Raw genomic sequence first — 18,861 nt, 5'->3', positions numbered from 1 at the left:
ACAGCATAATCTGCTCATGACATACATCATTATCTCATAGATTGAAAGTTAAAGAACATATTCCACAGAGTTTATGCATCACATTACACACAATATAAACAGATACAAGCTACATCCTGATAATTGCTGGTATCAGTGGTTATTTGTGTTAAGGGAAATCTGACAACCCCACAAGGAAGTGCTACACACGCACACAGTTTTCAGTCCATTATATTAATTATGAATGTACATTTTCACTTATCAGCAGCTGCAATAAATTCATCTATTGTCCAAGACTAGCAAACTCACACGTATCTTTAAATCCATGCACAATACATCTAATACGGATATAAACAAATCCATGGGCAGTAGATTCCCCCATACTAATTCCCAGAAACCTTATTAAGGTTTAACAATCAGACAAAACGGAAAATTCTTATGTATTAATCTCTCACTGGACAATGAGGAAAGTTGTATCTTACTGTTTTCATTACTCGGTCTCCTAACAGAGCTGAAGGTGTCACTGGAGTGGATTGACGCAAGACTGTCATACTTTAGTTACACAGTTCTACATGTGGAATTTATCTGAAAATCATAAAAGCTGAAACAACCCACAGATAGCCCAGGAAGCAGCCTATTGGTGCTCCCACAAGCCGTACCAATGATCGTAATAGGTTATGGCAATTTAATCTAGTAATCTCGCACAGGAACAGGAACTTCCCGTAGACCTCTCACATTCACTGTCCTGGAATGATTTCATTTTGTACTGAGGTGACAATTGCCATCAACTAAATGGAACTCAATTCTCAATGAAAAGATACGTTACACCTCCAAACTGTATGCTCTTGTGTGGGAAATATTAACTCACATAGGTTGTACAACTTCTGTAGGCAGCTCCCAAGTACAGTTTCAGTGCAGTCGTACAGTTCTTATCGAAATATTTAATCATACAATCAGTACAGGATAGATAAGATCCTCTAGCTCAGGAACCAGTCTTTGACTAAACACCCATGCAGGGCTTACTTCCTTTACCACAGAAAAGCTATTTTCTAAGGTGCTCTGAACACTGGACGTCACACTAGAAAGAATTGTAGCTTTCAGTTTAGACCTATCAAAGGAGTGACTGGAAAGACTGTGTCAAGCACATACCAAATTAAAAATATCAGAGTAAAAAGCTACTAATAATCATTAACATCACACAATAGAAATGCAATATACTGGTATTGCATATACCCTCCGTGGAAGAGGTCAGCACAAATAGCTTTGTGTGAAGCATATCACACTCTATGTGGATGATCTTTTTACTGGAGATTTGGCTCAGGCTGACAGGCTACACAGCAGCAAGAGTGCTTCGTGTGTGTGTCTATACAGTGGCTCATACGTGCTGAGAGAAAGCAAAAATAGCCAGATCACTGGAGGCAACAGTTGGGAGGAGCCCTGGTGAAGCCGAGATATGTAGGGTTCGATGCTAAAGCAGGAAATCAATCAACAGGCCTACACCAAGAGGCCTGAAACATTTCAGGATAAAGTTCTATTAACGAACAGGTTGTCAAAGAAGGAGAAAAACAAATACAAAAAAGGTTGGGTTTGCAGCTCAAGCTGTGGAGATAGGAAAATGGATCTCCTAGCATCTTCGTGTCTCTTACAGGGCCAGCATGTGACTGAAGTTTGCAAACTACTGCCTTTGACTCCAACTGGATACTGTCAATACCCAACAGTTTCAGGCCTGGCAGAGGGTGTCAGAGATTCCAGGCCAGAAGGAAGCACTGTGATCATCTAGTCTGAGCTCCAGTATAAAACAGGCCATGGGATGTCCCAAAAATAATTCCTAGAGCATCTCTTTTAGAAAAACTAGATTTAAAAATTCCCGGCAATGGAGAATCCACTAACTAATTAACCATTGGTACATTGTTCCAATGGTTAATTACCCTCACCATTATTTCCAGTCTGAATGTGTCTAGCTTCAACTTCCAGCCATTGGATCATGTTATAAAACTTTCTCTGATAGACTGAAGAGTCCATAATTAAATATTTATTCCCCATGTAGGTGCTTACAGACTATAATCAATTCACCCCTTAATGTTCTATTTGTTAAGTTAACTAGACTGAGCTCCTTGAGTCTATCACTATAAGAAATGTTGTCATTACCGTCATCATTCTCATCGCTGTTCGCCCTCTCCAATTTAACAACATCCTTCTTGAATTGTGGGCACCAGAACTGGAGAGAGTATTCCAGCCCTGATTGCATAAGCTCTAAATACAATAGTAAAATAAGCTCCCTATTCCTGCTAAAGATTCCTCTGTTTATGCATACCAGGATTGCATTAGTCATTTTAGCCACAGAATTGCATTGGGAGGTTATATTCAGCTGATTATGCACCATGACCCCCAAATCTTTTTCAGAGTCACTGCTCTTCAGGATAGAACCCCCCCCCTTCCCTAAGTATGGTTTCCGTTCTTTGTTCCCATATGTATACATTTAGCCATATTAAAATGTACATTGTTTGTTTGTGCTCAATTTACCAAGTGATTCAGATTGCTCTGTATTAGTGACTTCTCCACTTCGTTATTAATACACCCCCACAATTTTTGGGTCATCTGAAAAATTTATCAGTGACTTTATAATTTTTACTTTATGTTTTCATCCAGGTCACTGATAAAAATATTGAACAGTGTAGGGACCAAAAACAGATCCTTGTGGGACCCCACTAGAAGCATACCTGCTCAATGGCAATTCCCTGTTTACAATTACATTTTGAGACCCGTTAGCCAGCTTGAAATCCATTCAATGTGTGCCATGTCAATTTTATATTGTTCTAGTTTTTTAATCAAAATGTCACATGGTACCACATCAGACACCTTACAGAAGTATTTTACATCAACGCTATTATTGTCTTTATCTACCAAACTTGTAATCCCATAAAAAAAAATCAGGTTAGCTTGAAAAGATCTATTTTCCATAAATCCAGGTTGACTAGCATTAATTATTTTACCCTCATTTAATTCTTTATTAACTGAGACTGGTATTGGCTGATCCATTACCTTGCACAGGATTGATGGCAGACTGACAGATCAAGAATATGGACAAACTGGAGAAAGTCCAGAGGAGAGCAACAAAAATGATTAAAGGTCTAGAAAACATCACTTATGAAGATTGAAAAACTTGTGTTTGTTTATTCTGGAGAAGAGAACACTGAGGGCTGAGATGATAACAGTTTTCAAGTTTGTTACAAGAAGGAGGTAAACGTTTTTTCTCCTTAACCCCTGAGGGTAGGACAAGAAGCAATGGGCTTAAATTGCAGCAAGGGAGGTTTAGGTTGGACATTAGGAAAAACTTCCTATCAGAGTAGTTAAGCTGTGGAACAAATTGTCTAGGGAGGCTGGTGGAATCTCCGTCACTGGAGGTTTTTAAAACCAGTTAGACAAACACCTGACATACACTTCTAATATATTATTACCTATAATTACCTGAATCATCCCATTTACCCTTTTGAGATATTGGCACAACCTTAGCTTCCTTCCAGTCTTTTGGAACTTCCCCAGTGTTCCAAGATGCATTGAAAATCAGCCTCAACAGACCAATGAGCTCCTCAGCCAGCTCTTTTAAAACTCTTGGATGCAAATTATCTGGAGCTTCTGGTTATTTATATGAAAATTAATACTTTATTGTGAGAAGAAAGCTTTTGTAGCTCCTAAAACAGTCATGAATTCAGTACATCCAGCATTTTAGGACTACAAAAAATTGCTATCTATAGTTTTATAATTCAAGCTGAGAGACTACCAGATATTTACTGGGACAACAGCACTCTGAAACTTTCATCTTACAAGTCACTGCACAGTGCACAGCAAAGAGTGCAAGGCTGTTGTTCTCCAGCACAAATGTGGACATAGGCTGTATTTAGTGACAAGTAAGTGTAAGCACTATGTTTTGTTCTCTACACTAAGAAGGAATACATCTCAAACCTCTTGCACAACCACTCCCTGGTACACAAGTGTGTGAAGGAAAAATGGGTGGAGTCTGGCATGTCGGAGAAGACAAGGACTTATGTCTCATCCTCAATATCCAAATATCAGTTACTTGCTGTACTACCCAGGAGTAACTTGGTGACCAGCCAAAGGTCCTCTCTAATGCTCATTTGTCCTTGTAATGGTCCTCTCTTGGGGAGCGTGGCCTAGTGGTCATAGCTGCAACTCCTGACTGCCAAGGAGATTGTGTGGAGGGGAGCTGGGCTCTCCTACTCCACCGGGCTCCAACCTAGGGCCCTTCGGAGTACCAGTAATCAAGGCTGCTTAAGACTGTCCTCCAGGGGCCTCTTCCTCTTGTCCATTACCTCCCCGTGGGGTCAGCTTAGTCCGAGGCTTTCCCTGGCGTGGAAACCCAAACCACAATAAATAAAGAGGATTACAAACCTCCAAGTTCCACAGGATACTTCCCTCTCACGTTGTCTCTGGGGTGAGTCCTCCCTTCTCTCGGGAAGGGCCCCTCAGGGCAGCTGTGTCAGAGTCTTAGGCTTCCCTCTGCTCTGCTCTGCTGAAGCTGTGGGCAACAGGTGGGCACCTCCAGCTCTGCCACCCAACTGAGCTAATTCCCTGCCGTCTAATTCCTCCAGTAGATGGAGCATTTGCTGCAGGTGTGGAGGGGCGGGGCCGGCTGAGTCCAAAATAATCACTTAACCCCTTGTTGCCCAGTCTGGGGTTTGTACACTCCATCATAGTCCTGCTTGTAGGGTTGTTGTTTTTTTTTTGGTTTGTTTTTTTGCTTTTTAATATGATAACCTTAAACAATGCAATACAGACATCCCTCACAAGCCTAACTTCACCTCTCCTCTTTATGTTACACTTGAAATCAACTATACTTCATAGCTCTAATACCGAAAGATGGTGTATTTGAGCTCTACTGAAATATAGCTCTGTAGTGACATCACAGCTATAAAATAGCTATTTTTGTAACTACTGGGTAGGTGGGTTGCGGCCATGTCTGTAAAATAAATACACAGAGACATATGCTTGATATTAGTAATCACTATCAGTAGCATTATGCATTAATATTTTATGTGCATTCATCTCTGTATGGACAGTCCATACCAAATATATACATCATAACTCTTTCAAATTCCTATGCTGACTTAGTTTCAATCATTTTCATTTCTCTAAATATTTTGAGCACACTGATTTTGATTTCATTATTTGATTAAAGTACATTTTTCATAAAGAAGTCAATATTGTTTTAGTGAAGTAGATCACATGGTTATTTCTTAAGTTTATATTCGTAGACCTATTGACTTTCCTAGGATTAGTTTAGATTTAAAAGATGGCTGCAAACCACAACATATGTAAATACCACCCAAAACTTTGTGGTGATTCAAAATTCAGATCAGGCTATAAACTCTGTGTGTAGGCCCAACTGTAATCTAGAAAAAAAGAAGATCACATTTTATGCTTCTCTTTTTCCAAAAAGCAAAGGTGAACTTGAAAGATATCAGCTTGAAGTGTCACTTGAAGAGCAGAACACACAGGGAGTTAATTTTTTTTTCTTCACTGCAAAGTTACAGTTAAGGAGTTAACATCACATCACATTTGCCCAATGGTCTTGCACTACATCAATCACTTTCAAAGTGGCCAACGTATATTTCTAAACACACTGTATTCAAGTTGGGAGATTGAGGGAACCTGTTAAGAAAAACATCTGGGAAATATTCTTAGAATGGAATCTGTTTCTATTATCATGGATCAGAAGAACTCCAACCTTTTGCTTATCATCACTTAATATATCACAAACTCATCATCCCATGTGTCAGGTACTAACCATGCCTTCCCTGGATCATATTATACCTTTCCTTACAGGGGGAACCTGACTGTGCATAAACACATACGGTAGATATAGAAAACAGTGATCTTGATGTAAACATAAAAACAAATCAAGAGGGATTTTTTTTTAATCACTGAAACAGATATATGAACAAGGTTGATAAGTACATCCAAACAGCTATTTAGTTCATCAGCATTTTTCAGACTGCTCTAGAGTACCATAATGATAGCCATCAATTCTTACATTCAAGGACAGTGAATGATTCATAGCATATACATATTACATAATGAAAAGTGTTTCCTGTACTGCAACATAAAAATACTTGGGACTACTACAAGTTATGTTGGGCAAATATTCTAAATAAACATCTTACCTGTTAATTTGAATAAATCCCAAGAGAAATCCCACGTTCCCAGCATTCAGACATAAGATGATGGATTAGCAGATCAGAGGAAGTAGGTCAAAAAGGAAACAGAAGAAAAAGAAATAAAATCAATTGTGAACATAATAACTAACTAACTAACTAGCTCTTATACCATACTGTTCAACTAGATTTCAAAGCACTTGGTCCCACTTCATAAAGTAAACTACCCTCTCACACTATATAATTCACCACAGCATTTGTACTATTTTCTATATTCAAGGGAAATATTGATTTTTAGGGGTGACCAGTTAAAGCAGATCTGGAATTTTACTACCACTTTTCAGAAAGGTGAGGCGCGGGGTTTAGAAGAGGCAGTATTGGCATGGGTTTTCTTTTATTAATTTAAATTGTAATTTATGGTTTGCGTTTTCTTCAGGCTCCCACTCCCCACTTCTTAAGGAGAAGGTCCACTTTCTGCTGCGAGCTGTTTCATGTAATCAGTAAAGGTCCTGACCAGCAGCAAGATAGCAGAAGCTATTTCCTGACAAAGATCTAGGTATTGCTGCGTCTAAGATCGGCGGTAGACTTACAGGTATCTGGAGGACGGGCACGCCCCTATATCTACCAGCCAGGAAGGGGTATCTAATAGGCAGGGGAGGAGCACGTCTATCCCTAAGACCAGATGGAAAGCTGGCAAAGCAGTAGCAAAAGTTTAGGAGGTAAGATTAACACTGTTTGGATATGGGTCTGCAACAATCCCAAACCACAGAACAATGATTGCTGAGGGAGAAGGGCAGTGCACATTAACAGTGGAAAGGGGCAGAGTCAGTCATCCCGGAGGTAGAGAGATTTCAGAGTAACAGCCGTGTTAGTCTGTATTCGCAAAAAGAAAAGGAGTACTTGTGGCACCTTAGAGACGAACCAATTTATTTGAGCATGAGCTTTCGTGAGCTACAGCTCACTTCATCGGATGCATACCGTGGAAACTGCAGCAGACTTTATATACACACAGACAATATGAAACAATACCTCCTCCCACCCCACTGTCCTGCTGGTAATAGCTTATCTAAAGTGATCATCAAGTTGGGCCATTTCCAGCACAAATCCAGGTTCTCTCACCCTCCACCCCCCCACACACACAAATTCACTCTCCTGCTGGTAATAGCTCATCCAAACTGACCACTCTCCAAGTTTAAATCCAAGTTAAACCAGAACATCTGGGGGGAGGGGGGTTGGAAAAAACAAGGGGAAATAGCCACTCCCAGTCTCTATTTAAGCCTAAATTAATAGTATCCAATTTGCAAATGAATTCCAATTCAGCAGTTTCTCGCTGGAGTCTGGATTTGAAGTTTTTTTGTTTTAAGATAGCGACCTTCATGTCTGTGATTGCGTGACCAGAGAGATTGAAGTGTTCTCCGACTGGTTTATGAATGTTATAATTCTTGACATCTGATTTGTGTCCATTTATTCTTTTACGTAGAGACTGTCCAGTTTGACCAATGTAAATGGCAGAGGGGCATTGCTGGCACATGATGGCATATATCACATTGGTGGATGTGCAGGTGAACGAGCCTCTGATAGTGTAGCTGATGTTATTAGGCCCTGTGATGGTGTCCCCTGAATAGATATGTGGGCACAGTTGGCAACGGGCTTTGTTGCAAGGATAAGTTCCTGGGTTAGTGGTTCTGTTGTGTGGTATGTGGTTGTTGGTGAGTATTTGCTTCAGGTTGCGGGGCTGTCTGTAGGCAAGGACTGGCCTGTCTCCCAAGATTTGTGAGAGTGTTGGGTCATCCTTTAGGATAGGTTGTAGATCCTTAATAATGCGTTGGAGGGGTTTTAGTTGGGGGCTGAAGGTGACGGCTAGTGGCGTTCTGTTATGTTCTTTGTTAGGCCTGTCCTGTAGTAGGTAACTTCTGGGAACTCTTCTGGCTCTATCAATCTGTTTCTTTATTTCTGCAGGTGGGTATTGTAGTTGTAAGAAAACTTGACAGAGATCTTGTAGGTGTTTGTCTCTGTCTGAAGGGTTGGAGCAAATGCGGTTGTATTGCAGAGCTTGGCTGTAGACGATGGATCGTGTGGTGTGATCAGGGTGAAAGCTGGAGGCATGCAGGTAGGAATAGCGGTCAGTAGGTTTCCGGTATAGGGTGGTGTTTATGTGACCATTGTTTATGAGCACTGTAGTGTCCAGGAAGTGGATCTCTTGTGTGGACTGGACCAGGCTGAGGTTGATGGTGGGCAGGAAATGGCCCAACTTGATTATCATGCACATTGTGTAGAGAGTTGTTACTTTGGATGGGCTATCACCAGCAGGAGAGTGAATTTGTGTGTGTGGGGGGGTGGAGGGTGAGAAAACCTGGATTTGTGCTGGAAATGGCCCAACTTGATGATCACTTTAGATAAGCTATTACCAGCAGGACAGTGGGGTGGGAGGAGGTATTGTTTCATATTGTCTGTGTGTATATAAAGTCTGCTGCAGTTTCCATGGTATGCATCCGATGAAGTGAGCTGTAGCTCACGAAAGCTCATGCTCAAATAAATTGGTTAGTCTCTAAGGTGCCACAAGTACTCCTTTTCTTTTTGGAGGTAGAGAGAGTATTTCTTGGAGAAAGAGAGGGAAGTCAAGGTCAGCCAGAAAGAACGAATCAGTCTATGAATTCTTTCCTGCTGCTCTTGCACAGCAATCTATCTGCAGGCAGCCCACTAGTCTCTATTCTCCTCATAGACTCGTAGATTTTTAAGGTCAGAAGAGATTATTCTGACCATCCTGTCTGATCTCTGAGTAACACAGATCACAGAATTTCTCCAGGCAAGTCCTATATCAAGCCCATAGCTAACCTGCTTGTATTTTGCTTCATCGCCACAAGGGAACCTGCTCTGACAGGGAAACAAATCCCACCATACTCTGGTACTTTTCCTACAGAAGTAGAGCCTCAGGTGCATATTACAATGTTAATTTCCTTTTTGAAATAGATGAAAGTTCATGTAGCATCCTGACACAGACTAACTGAACAATGAAGTTGGTGTTTCCAGCTCATCCTTAAAATTTACAGCTTTCCAAAGAAATAATAGATATTTCTTTCTCATGATATACAAAATCCCCAACTTCAGAATGGTTCCTTTAACTGACACTCCTTTCAAACATATGTCTAATACATTCTGGAGTTGTGCTTCATAAGGCCATGTCAGTTTGTTGCTCACTAGAACAAGGTATACCTACGGTGAATTCTGTAATATAGTTCAACGTTTTGAGAAGAGGGCAGTATTTTTAAACATTTTTTGCGATGTTATCTTTCTGCACTATGCTCAAGGGACCTGTTGGAGGAGGAAACAGTAGGCAGTTCTGGTCACCTCTCAAAAATGGGATGCAAACTCCAAAGACTGGCAATGAAAATAAATAAAGGCATGTAAAACTTCCTAATAAAGAGAAGAGATTGAAAAGATTAGGGTCTAGTCTACACTTAAAACTTATATACAACCTGCCTAGAGCACTCATACAGTATAGCTGGGGGTGATTTATGTCTTGCAGGCTGTGTATGAGCAGATCAGAAGTGGTGGCTCTCACAGTGAAGCTGTGTAAAAGGAACCCCAGGTTGGAGAATTGAGGGGACACAGCTGTTCATCAGTCCAGACTGCATCCTGGGGAACTACACAATATTACAATAACCCACCTCAAAATGTGACAAAGTGAGGCAATGCTCAGCTATGACTGACTGTGGAGGGATAACAAACCGTCTTTACACTGTAGGAGAAATGCCCTTGAGTCATTAATCTTTAAAGAGATCTGTGACTAATCAGGCAACAGAGAAGCCCCTGATTTACTATAACGCATTCCAACTACAAGGATTTCGTGTTCTCAACCCACCCTGGGTTTACACTGCATAACGGATGGCAATGTTCCCAGATGTATTATTCATCAAAATATATTTAACCTACCTTGTTTGCTAGAATTCATCTAAACAAAGCAACTACAATCAATTTAGTGGACTATTCTATCTATCTAGCTAGACATAGACATAATTATTAAATAAAAATAAAAACTACATTTAGCATGTTGACAATAAAATCAAAATACACTATATGAATCAAATGACTTATTTGTATAATGCCATTTCTAACTACAGGAAAACATTTCTGGTAGGCAGAATATAATTATCCAATTTGATCTTTATACCAAAATTACACCTTTCTACCAGATTGTATACACGTACTTTTACAAAATGTTCTACTTCCAGAAAGCCAGCTCCACGTTCACATGGATCATTCATCTACCACAAGAGGCAAAATCCATGTCTGCCTTGAATAGGAAAATAAATTTATCTCTATTGTTTTTAAGAAGGTGTACTATGATTGGAGCAGCTATTACTGTTTAAATCTGCCTCGCTGAAAGACTGGGAAGGTTACTTGCTGGGGCATTCACCCCACCATACGCACCTCACCCTCATGCAGGGGAAGCAGCCGCAATAGCCTTGGCCCCTGTCCCTACATTCCCTCTCTAAGTTGGATTCAAAGATGCTTGCTCTGTAATACTCTGTTGGCTGCTGCCACTTCCCCACTCACACATCCATGGATGGTCTGCAGGGGAGCAACTCCCAAATTGCTCTACTCAGGGGTTATTCTGCCTACACCCTAATGTCTGGGCACTAGGATATCCACAGTGCAATCCTAGTCTGGCAGCCAGCTACTGGCTGCACACGGAGCCTTGCACACCAGGCCACTGCTTGCTTTTGGGGAATCCAGAAAAAAGAATCTCTCCAACACCCCATCTTTATACAGAGGAGGCCCTAACTCCCTGTCCAAGGGAAACCTTAAGGGCCATCCCTTAAAGTCCCTGAAAAGGAACTTTCTGCTCCTACCACGGTCAGTGGTTTCAGCCTCTGGGGAAAATCCTCAACTCTCCCTCACTTCTCCTTCCTAACCCGATCCCAGCTCAGAAGCAAGGGGTGGGAGGAGGCTGAAGGGAGGCATGGTCAGGGTATCCAACCATCATGCCTCTCCAGGCACATGTCTACACTTCCTGCCCAAGGAAATCCCCCTCATAAGGTCATAGAGTTGCCAACTTTCTAATTGCACAAAACCGAACACCCCTGCCCTGCCTTTCTCCGAGGCCCCACCCCTGCTCACTCCATCCCCCCTTCCTCTGTCATTTGTGCTCCCCCACCCTCACTCACTTTCACCACACTGGGGCAGGGGGTTGGGGTGCGGGCTCCGGGTGGGGCCAGAAATGAGGAGTTCAGGGTGCAGGAGAGCACTCAGGGATGGGGCAGGGGCTGGGGTGCAGGCTCAAGATGGGGGTGTGGGCTACGTGAGGGGAGAGCGCTTGGGGGCAGAGCAGAGATGAGGGGTTTGGGCTGCAAGAGGGGACTTAGGGGTGGAACAGGGGACTGGGGTTGCAGGGTGCGGCCTCTGGGAGTTTGGGTGTGGGAGGGGGTTGCGGTGCAGGTGGGGATGCGGGGTCCTGGCTGTGCTTACTGTGGCTCCCAGGAAGCGGCCGCCAGGTCCCTGAAGCCCCTAGGCACATGGATGGCCAGAGAGGCTCCGCGTGCTGCCTATATCTGCAGGAACGCCCCCGTAGCTCCCATTGGTTGTGGTTCCCAACCAATGGGATCTGTTTAGCCAGCACTCGGGGTGTGGGCAGAACACGGAGCCTCCCCTGGCCGCCCATGTGCCTAGGGGCTGCAGGGACCTGGCGGCCGCTTCCACAAGCCACACAGTGCCAGGGCAGGCAGGGAGCCTGCCTTAGACCTGGGCCCCCACTGGATGCCCGACTGGACTTTTAACAGCCCAGTTGGCAGTGCCGACTGGAGCCACCAGGGTTCCTTTTCAACCGGGCATTCCGGTCGTAAACTGGATGCCTGGCAGCCCTATAAGGTCACTGTGCATGTACCATATGGCCTCCAACATCTCAGTGATTCCAGCACCTGGAAAGTCTCCGTCTCTCCCCAAGATCTCTGTCACACCCCTCGGAGCTCTGGGGTAGAAGTTTCAAGTACTCTGCCCCTACACAGGGCCCATTCAGCCACTCCCAGCTAAGGAAAATCTCTGCTGGGGGGAAGAACACTCACACTCACTTCCATCCTCCTCCACTTCGTACATGTCTCCCCTGCAAGGGAAAAGCTCTGGACTCAGCCTCTGGGCTGCCTGCCAGCCGCACATGCTCTTCACTACTTTCCTGGCTGCTTCTGCAGCAACCCTAGGGTGATTAACAGCCTGTCCTGGATGAAACCACACTGGTCACCCTAGGGACACCCAACCCGGGGGGGGGGGAGCGGGCATGGAGGGCACAGCCACATGTCAACGCAGCAATCGCCTCTGCTGCCTGCCTCCTTGAAGCAGCTTTTCTTCCCAGAGCAGAATAGTGCCCTCAGTGAGAGAAGAGTTTATAAGCCCTCATCTTGGGAGGCAGGAGCCAACAGGCTTATGCTGTACCCTTCTGTTCAACCAATCAGCCTCAGCGCCACCTCCTCCCTTAAGCCCATAAGGAAAAGAGGGGGACACAGGCCTTAAAGATGCCAAGGTTTTTATTTCCTTTGCTTGCCCACACAAAGACTTCCCCCCATCTGTGAGACTGCAGGGGTGACATTTTGTTCAACTGCACTGGTTAATATTAAATGTAATGTACCAACTGGGAGTCAAACACAGCTCCTCTAGCTCCCTCCTTGACTAAGACCCCAACAGACTAAAGCTGGGGTGGCTAACCTGGTACATTGCCAAAGAGCCACAGTAATAGATAATTACACACACACACACACACACACACACACCGTATATCATTTGTAATGTAAAGACACAGCCATTTCCCTTTATAATCCATTGTTTGGATCATGAACTCTCCTCATGCTATCACCACCTCTGCAATACTATCTGTGCCTCAGCTTCACCTCTGCTGAAATCCTCCATCTGTTACTATCCCCACTTACCTTTCCCTTTGCCAGTGGTTCCCAACCTTGGTTCATGGCTTATTCAGCCTGCTTCGCTTCTCACAGCTCCCATTGGCTGGGAACAGCAAATCATGGCCACTGGGAGCTGCGAGCGACCGTACCTGCGGATGCTCAGGTAAACAAAGCATCTCACGGCCAGCCAGAGGCTTACCCTAAACAAGCCGCGAACCAAGTTTGGGAACACCTGCCCTATGCCATATCTAAGACCCAACTCTCTCTTCCACCACATAAAGAATGCCGCTGCCTGCTGTCTCACATGTACAGACAAGAACAACAACATTGCCCCAATCTTCACACAACGCTCCTACTTCCCCATTCATTTTAAAATCCAGTTCAAAATTGCCATTTCATTTTAAAATCCTCCCCAGGCTTGTTACAGTCAACCTCGTAAATCTCCTCATTTTGGCACCGTTGGGGACAGCCTTCCCTCTGAAGGTTCTGTATCTGGAACAACCTTCCTGTTTCTCTCTGCCTGACTCTCCATCTCATTTCAAATGTCAGCAGAAAACAACTTTGTGCTCCCTCGCCTCTACGGTTCTTAATTTTCCCCTCCTCTGCTATTATTTAACTCTACAGTTGTGCTATTTATTTCAATCTATAGAGGGTTTTGGGTACACAAAGTTCACGTAAGCAGCAATAACTGTATTATACTATATTATTGATTTGAGAACAGAGAAAGTGCAAAGTTTAGGCTTGTTTCAACCAATGGCCAAAACACACAGCAGAGGAAAATGCCCAGATCAAGGAAACCTGAAAGCCCTACTGGATTACAATCGTCTAATTCAGTCCTCCCACAGAGCTGGATCAAACCCCAAGTCTCTCTGGTGCACAGATCTTCAACTTTCTACACAAAACAAGGAAAAGCCATCTCCCTTACCCCATGCAAATGGAACACTGAAATTCAGGAACTGCTCAAGAGTAAATGAGAAATCTAAACGAACTTCCTCCTCTGGAGGGTCCCACTGGATTATGTCTTCTCTGTAGGTCTTTTAGGCCACTTGGATCTGAAGTTAATGGGTCTGAAGCACATGCTTAAATTCTTTACTGCGCTGTAAGCTCTTCAGAGCAGGGTCTGTCCTTAGTTGATGGGTGTCTTGTACTGGGCCAAGCACACTGCTGGCACTTAATAATCATATCAATGTAAATAAAATAATCTTACCACCCTATCTAACAATATTTCAGTTTTACAAAAAGCTTGGATAATCATCTTTTTACGTTTTTTATTTGTGAGCTTGCATAGCTTCAATGGGAATACAATGCAAAAATAAAGAAGAAAATAAGCCTTTTAAAGTGATTAAAAGTTAAAACCTGAGAACTGTTTACTTTTCCAACTAAAAATTCATTAGCTAAGGGCTAGACTTTTTAAAATGACTCATATAAAGCTGTAAGATACTGCTGTGTTATATTACAAATATGCAAGATCGCATATAGGTTTTCTGGTTATAACACTACTCACTTCAAAATGCACTACTTCACATGCACTACTCCAATTCACCTTACATTATTTGATTTTGAACAGTGATTTATTTTCTATTAATACCATAGACTGGTTTCAGTGTACAATTATAATATGTATGCCAAGTTCTTAAAATACCACATCCAAATTAGTGCTGCTCCACACTATTTATTGGGTACCTATTATTGTGCAGACACTATACTTTTGAACCTGAGTGGCTAAATCAAAGAGTTTGTTCTCCTCTTCAGCACATCCATTTAATGGCTACTGGGGCTGACAGTAACTATCCAGGGAAATTATTTGGTTATTTACACTTTTTGTGAGTTGTGAACCTCACAGGGAAGTAAAAATTGTGTTGTGGTGGTTTTTTTTTTCTTGTTTCCAGGTCAAACTTGCTTCATGCTTGAGGCACACATCAGCAGCAAGAAACAGATACAGGCAAAGAATGAACTAGTAAATGTACAAGAGGGAACAACCTACATGAGTGGGAAGATGGACCTAATAGATCTTTTCCATTTCATTTCTATTATATCTTCTCTAACAAGAAGTTGTTCGGTTTTGGATTTTGCTGTCTGTGAAAAGTTACCTAAAATGTGCAGATGGTTTGAGTTTCTGGCTGAGTTTGATATGTACATGCACTGATCATTGGAGCCCTGGGTGCATGGGACCCCAGTAACGAGTGAGTGTTGAGAGAATGCGGAATTGGGCAGCCCTACACTCGGCTGATGTGGAAACTCATGGTGTCAGAGCACCATCAGGTGGTTGAAGGACATCTACATAGAACACATCATCAGATATTGGCAATACCAGGAGAGACGAGCTGGAGTGCCAATGAGAAACACACTTGGGAAAGTATCTGAAATACTTTCCTCATGAATTGTATTTTCTAAATGGACAACCTACCCTAAATTCTCAATTACTGAGGGACAATCTTCACTCTTTCATGAGTGATGTACACGAATACTTTGATGCTAATATCTAAACTGTGTTAAATTTATTCACCTAAATTTGGGTTATTGCTTATTATGTTCTATATGTATCTTATGACTTTAAAAACAAAGTTTGTATTTGTGGATAATCTAAGCACTATACCCAGATGTACAGACACTCTCTTCTTAACCTGTGTTCTATATATTTTAACATTAGCTTTAATAAAAATTTTAAACCTGTATCTCAACAGTGCCTATTTTTTGTCCTGTCTCACCCAGTGTGGAGATGGCAGCTTTTAATTAGTTGGTTGGTTAGTTAATTTTGTTGTTGCTATTGCTACCTTTGTTATCTATCAGTTTGGGGAGACTTTGTGAGATGCTATGGATTTGAAATTAATCAGGAGGGGTTATGGCCTCTATTCTTGATAGGAGGAATTTGATTTTATCTTTGTTTTAGATGCTCACAGCGCTTTCTTGTTTTGCCCACCCCTTTTTACTCATGTCAGCCCCTCCAACTTCCTACAGGTTCACTCACTGACTTCCTCTCAGCAATACACACACACACACACACACTGTCTCTCACTCCCCGAGCTGACCTGCTTCTCAACTGCCAGATAGGACGGTGAAGCCACATAGCTACCAATGGTCTCACATTGATAGGCTCAACTGTAAATTTTTCACAACTCCTTGAAGAACTGGAGGTGGCCTTAGCAAATATCCTGGGATGATGGCAGCTGATAGGCTCCACAATCTCTACTCCTGGTTTCCAGAGGTGCCCCTCATTCATAACCCGGGGCTGCAGGGGACCTTCACATCAGGATCTGTCCTTTACCGTCATCCAACACCACAGCTCCTTTAACTGGAGATGTTTGAGGTGCCACACTAGTTTTTCAGGAAGGAGCAGAGCAGCTTGAACTGTAACATTTTTCACAAGACAGGTGGGATAAACAGGAGTGAGAAGCAGAGGGCCCAGCTGCAGGATGAGGAGCTTGGAGGCTGAGGTTCTTTTAAGATGCAGAGAGGGCAATGAATGCAGAACAATACTGCCAAATATAGCAGGGAAAATTAAGGGGTTTGGGGACAGAAGAATTGATTTATTTGGATTGTGGGAAGAATCGATTGATTTGGGCAACAGAAATGATTTAGGTGCAGAATTGATTTAACTGGGCTAATGGTCTAAACAACAGGTTCAAATCCTAGCAAAATGGATTCATAGCTGCATTGTTCCAGGATTCATAAATTGAGTCCCATGCAATTTCACTCAGATTCCAAAGCCAGAAAGGACCATTTTGATCATCTTGTCTGACCTTATATATAACACAGGCCATAGAACTTCCCCCCAAATAATTCTGAGAGCATATCTTTTTGAAAAACTTCCAATCTTGATTTAAAAATGGTCAGTGATTAAGCATCCACCACAACCCTTGGTAAATTATTGGAATGATTAATTATTCACGCCGTTAAAAATGTACATCTTATTACTAGTCTGAATTTGTCCAGCTTCAACTAATAGCCAATGGATCATTTTATACTTTATCTGTTGGCTGCAGAGTCCCTTTTTGATATTTGTTCTGTATGTAGATGTTTATAGCTTGTAACAAGTCAAATCTATTAGCTTAACAAAGAGAAGGTTAATCTTAAGACCTGTCCTCTTCATTGAGCTCTTTGGGTCTAACTTTATAAGACATGTTTTCCAATTCTTTCATCATTCTTGTAGCTCTTCTCAGACATCTCCAGTGTGTCAACATCCTTCTTGAACTGTGTACACTGGAACTGGACACAGCATTCCAGCAGTGTTCACACCAGTTCCAAATACAATAGGAAAAACAACCTATATACTCTTACTCAAGACTCCCCCATTTATGCATACCAGGATAGCATTAGCTCTTTGAGCCACAGAGTCACACTCAGTTGATTATCCACCACAACCCCAAAACTTTTTCAAAGTCACTGCTTCCCAGGATAGAGTCCCCATTCTGTAAGTATGGCCTGTTTCTTTGTTCCTAGATGTATATATTTACGTTTAGCCATATTAAAATGGATATTGTTTGCTAGTGCCCAGTTTACCAAGCAATCCAGTTCGGTCTGAATCAGTGACTTGTCCTCTTCATTATTTACCACTCTCCTAATTTTTGTATCATCTGCAAGCTTTATCAGTGATGATTTTATGTTTTCTTCCAGGTCACTGATAAATATGTTAAATAGTATAGGGTCAAGAATCAATCCCTGCAGGACCCTACTGGAAACATACCTGCTCAATGATGATTCCCCATTTACAGATACATTTTGATACCTACCAGGTAATCAGTTTTTAATCCATTTGATGTGTGCCATGGTAATTCTATATTGCACTATTTTTTCATCAAAATAAAATATACCACATCAAAGTACTACAGAAGACTAAGATTACTGCATTCAACACTCTTATCTTTATCAACCAAACTTGTAATCTTGTTAAAAAAAATCTCAAGGTAGTTTGACAGGATCTATTTTGCATAAACATACACTGATTGATATTAATTATATTACCATTTTAATACTTTATTAATCGACCCCGTATCAGCTGTACCATTTTTTTTTGGGATTGATGTCAGATTGACAGACCTATAATCACATCATGTTTATCCCTTATAAAAATTGGTACAACATTAGCTTTCTTCCAGTCTTCTGGAACTTCCCCAGTGATCCAAGATTTACTGAAAATCAACATTACCAGTCCAGCGAACTCTCCAACCAGCGCTTTTAGAACTCTTGGATGCAAGGTTTCTGGACTTCCTGATTTTAAAATGTCTAACTTTAGTAGCTTCTGTTTAACCTCCTCCAGAGACACTAGTGGAATGGAAAAAGTGTTATCACCATATGATGAACCTATATCTGTTCCTCCCCCTCCCAAATACACAACAGACATTTATTGAACTCTTCTGACTTTTCTGCATTTTATTGATAATTCTACCATTTCCATCTAGTAATGGACCAATACCATTGTCAGGATTTTTTTTTGTTCCTAACATATTTTAAAAACTCCTTATTGTCCTCAATTCCGCAGATGATAGATTTCTCCTTGTGTCCCTTAGTTAACCTTATACATTTTCTACAGTTCCTAACATTAGATTTATATTCATTATCAGATTTTCTACTGAAGCCTTCTGAATTTTAAAAAGTGAGCCCCTGTTCATACTGTGCGACATCACAGCTCATCTCTTAAAGTAGAGGCCAATCTATGCATAAGAATAGGCACTTTCATGGCATAAGCAATTACCATGAATCAGGCATCTGGATACCACTTAGATGACTCCAAATCTTCAACTTATTTAAAGAATTGTCTCTCGCAAAATCTGACACACTGGCAACTATGATAGGGTACAGGTGAAGAGAAAAATATGTAC

At 42.0% G+C, this 18,861-nt stretch overlaps 1 protein-coding gene across 1 annotated transcript in view; it reads right to left on the bottom strand.

Moving 5' to 3' along the window:
• The window catches only part of HS6ST3 (heparan sulfate 6-O-sulfotransferase 3), a 538,088-nt gene that overhangs the window by 235,746 nt on the left and 283,481 nt on the right, over window positions 1-18,861 (bottom strand). Inside the window, 1 exon segment of the mRNA XM_073348045.2 lies at window positions 15,387-15,415. Within this exon segment, the coding sequence (XP_073204146.1) occupies window positions 15,387-15,415 (29 nt within the window).

The sequence above is a fragment of the Lepidochelys kempii genome, chromosome 1 (assembly GCF_965140285.1).
Source record: "Lepidochelys kempii isolate rLepKem1 chromosome 1, rLepKem1.hap1, whole genome shotgun sequence".
Classification (NCBI taxonomy): Eukaryota; Metazoa; Chordata; order Testudines; family Cheloniidae; genus Lepidochelys; species Lepidochelys kempii.
Note: the sequence above shows the minus strand (reverse complement) of the source record. Positions and strands in the feature narration are given on the sequence as shown.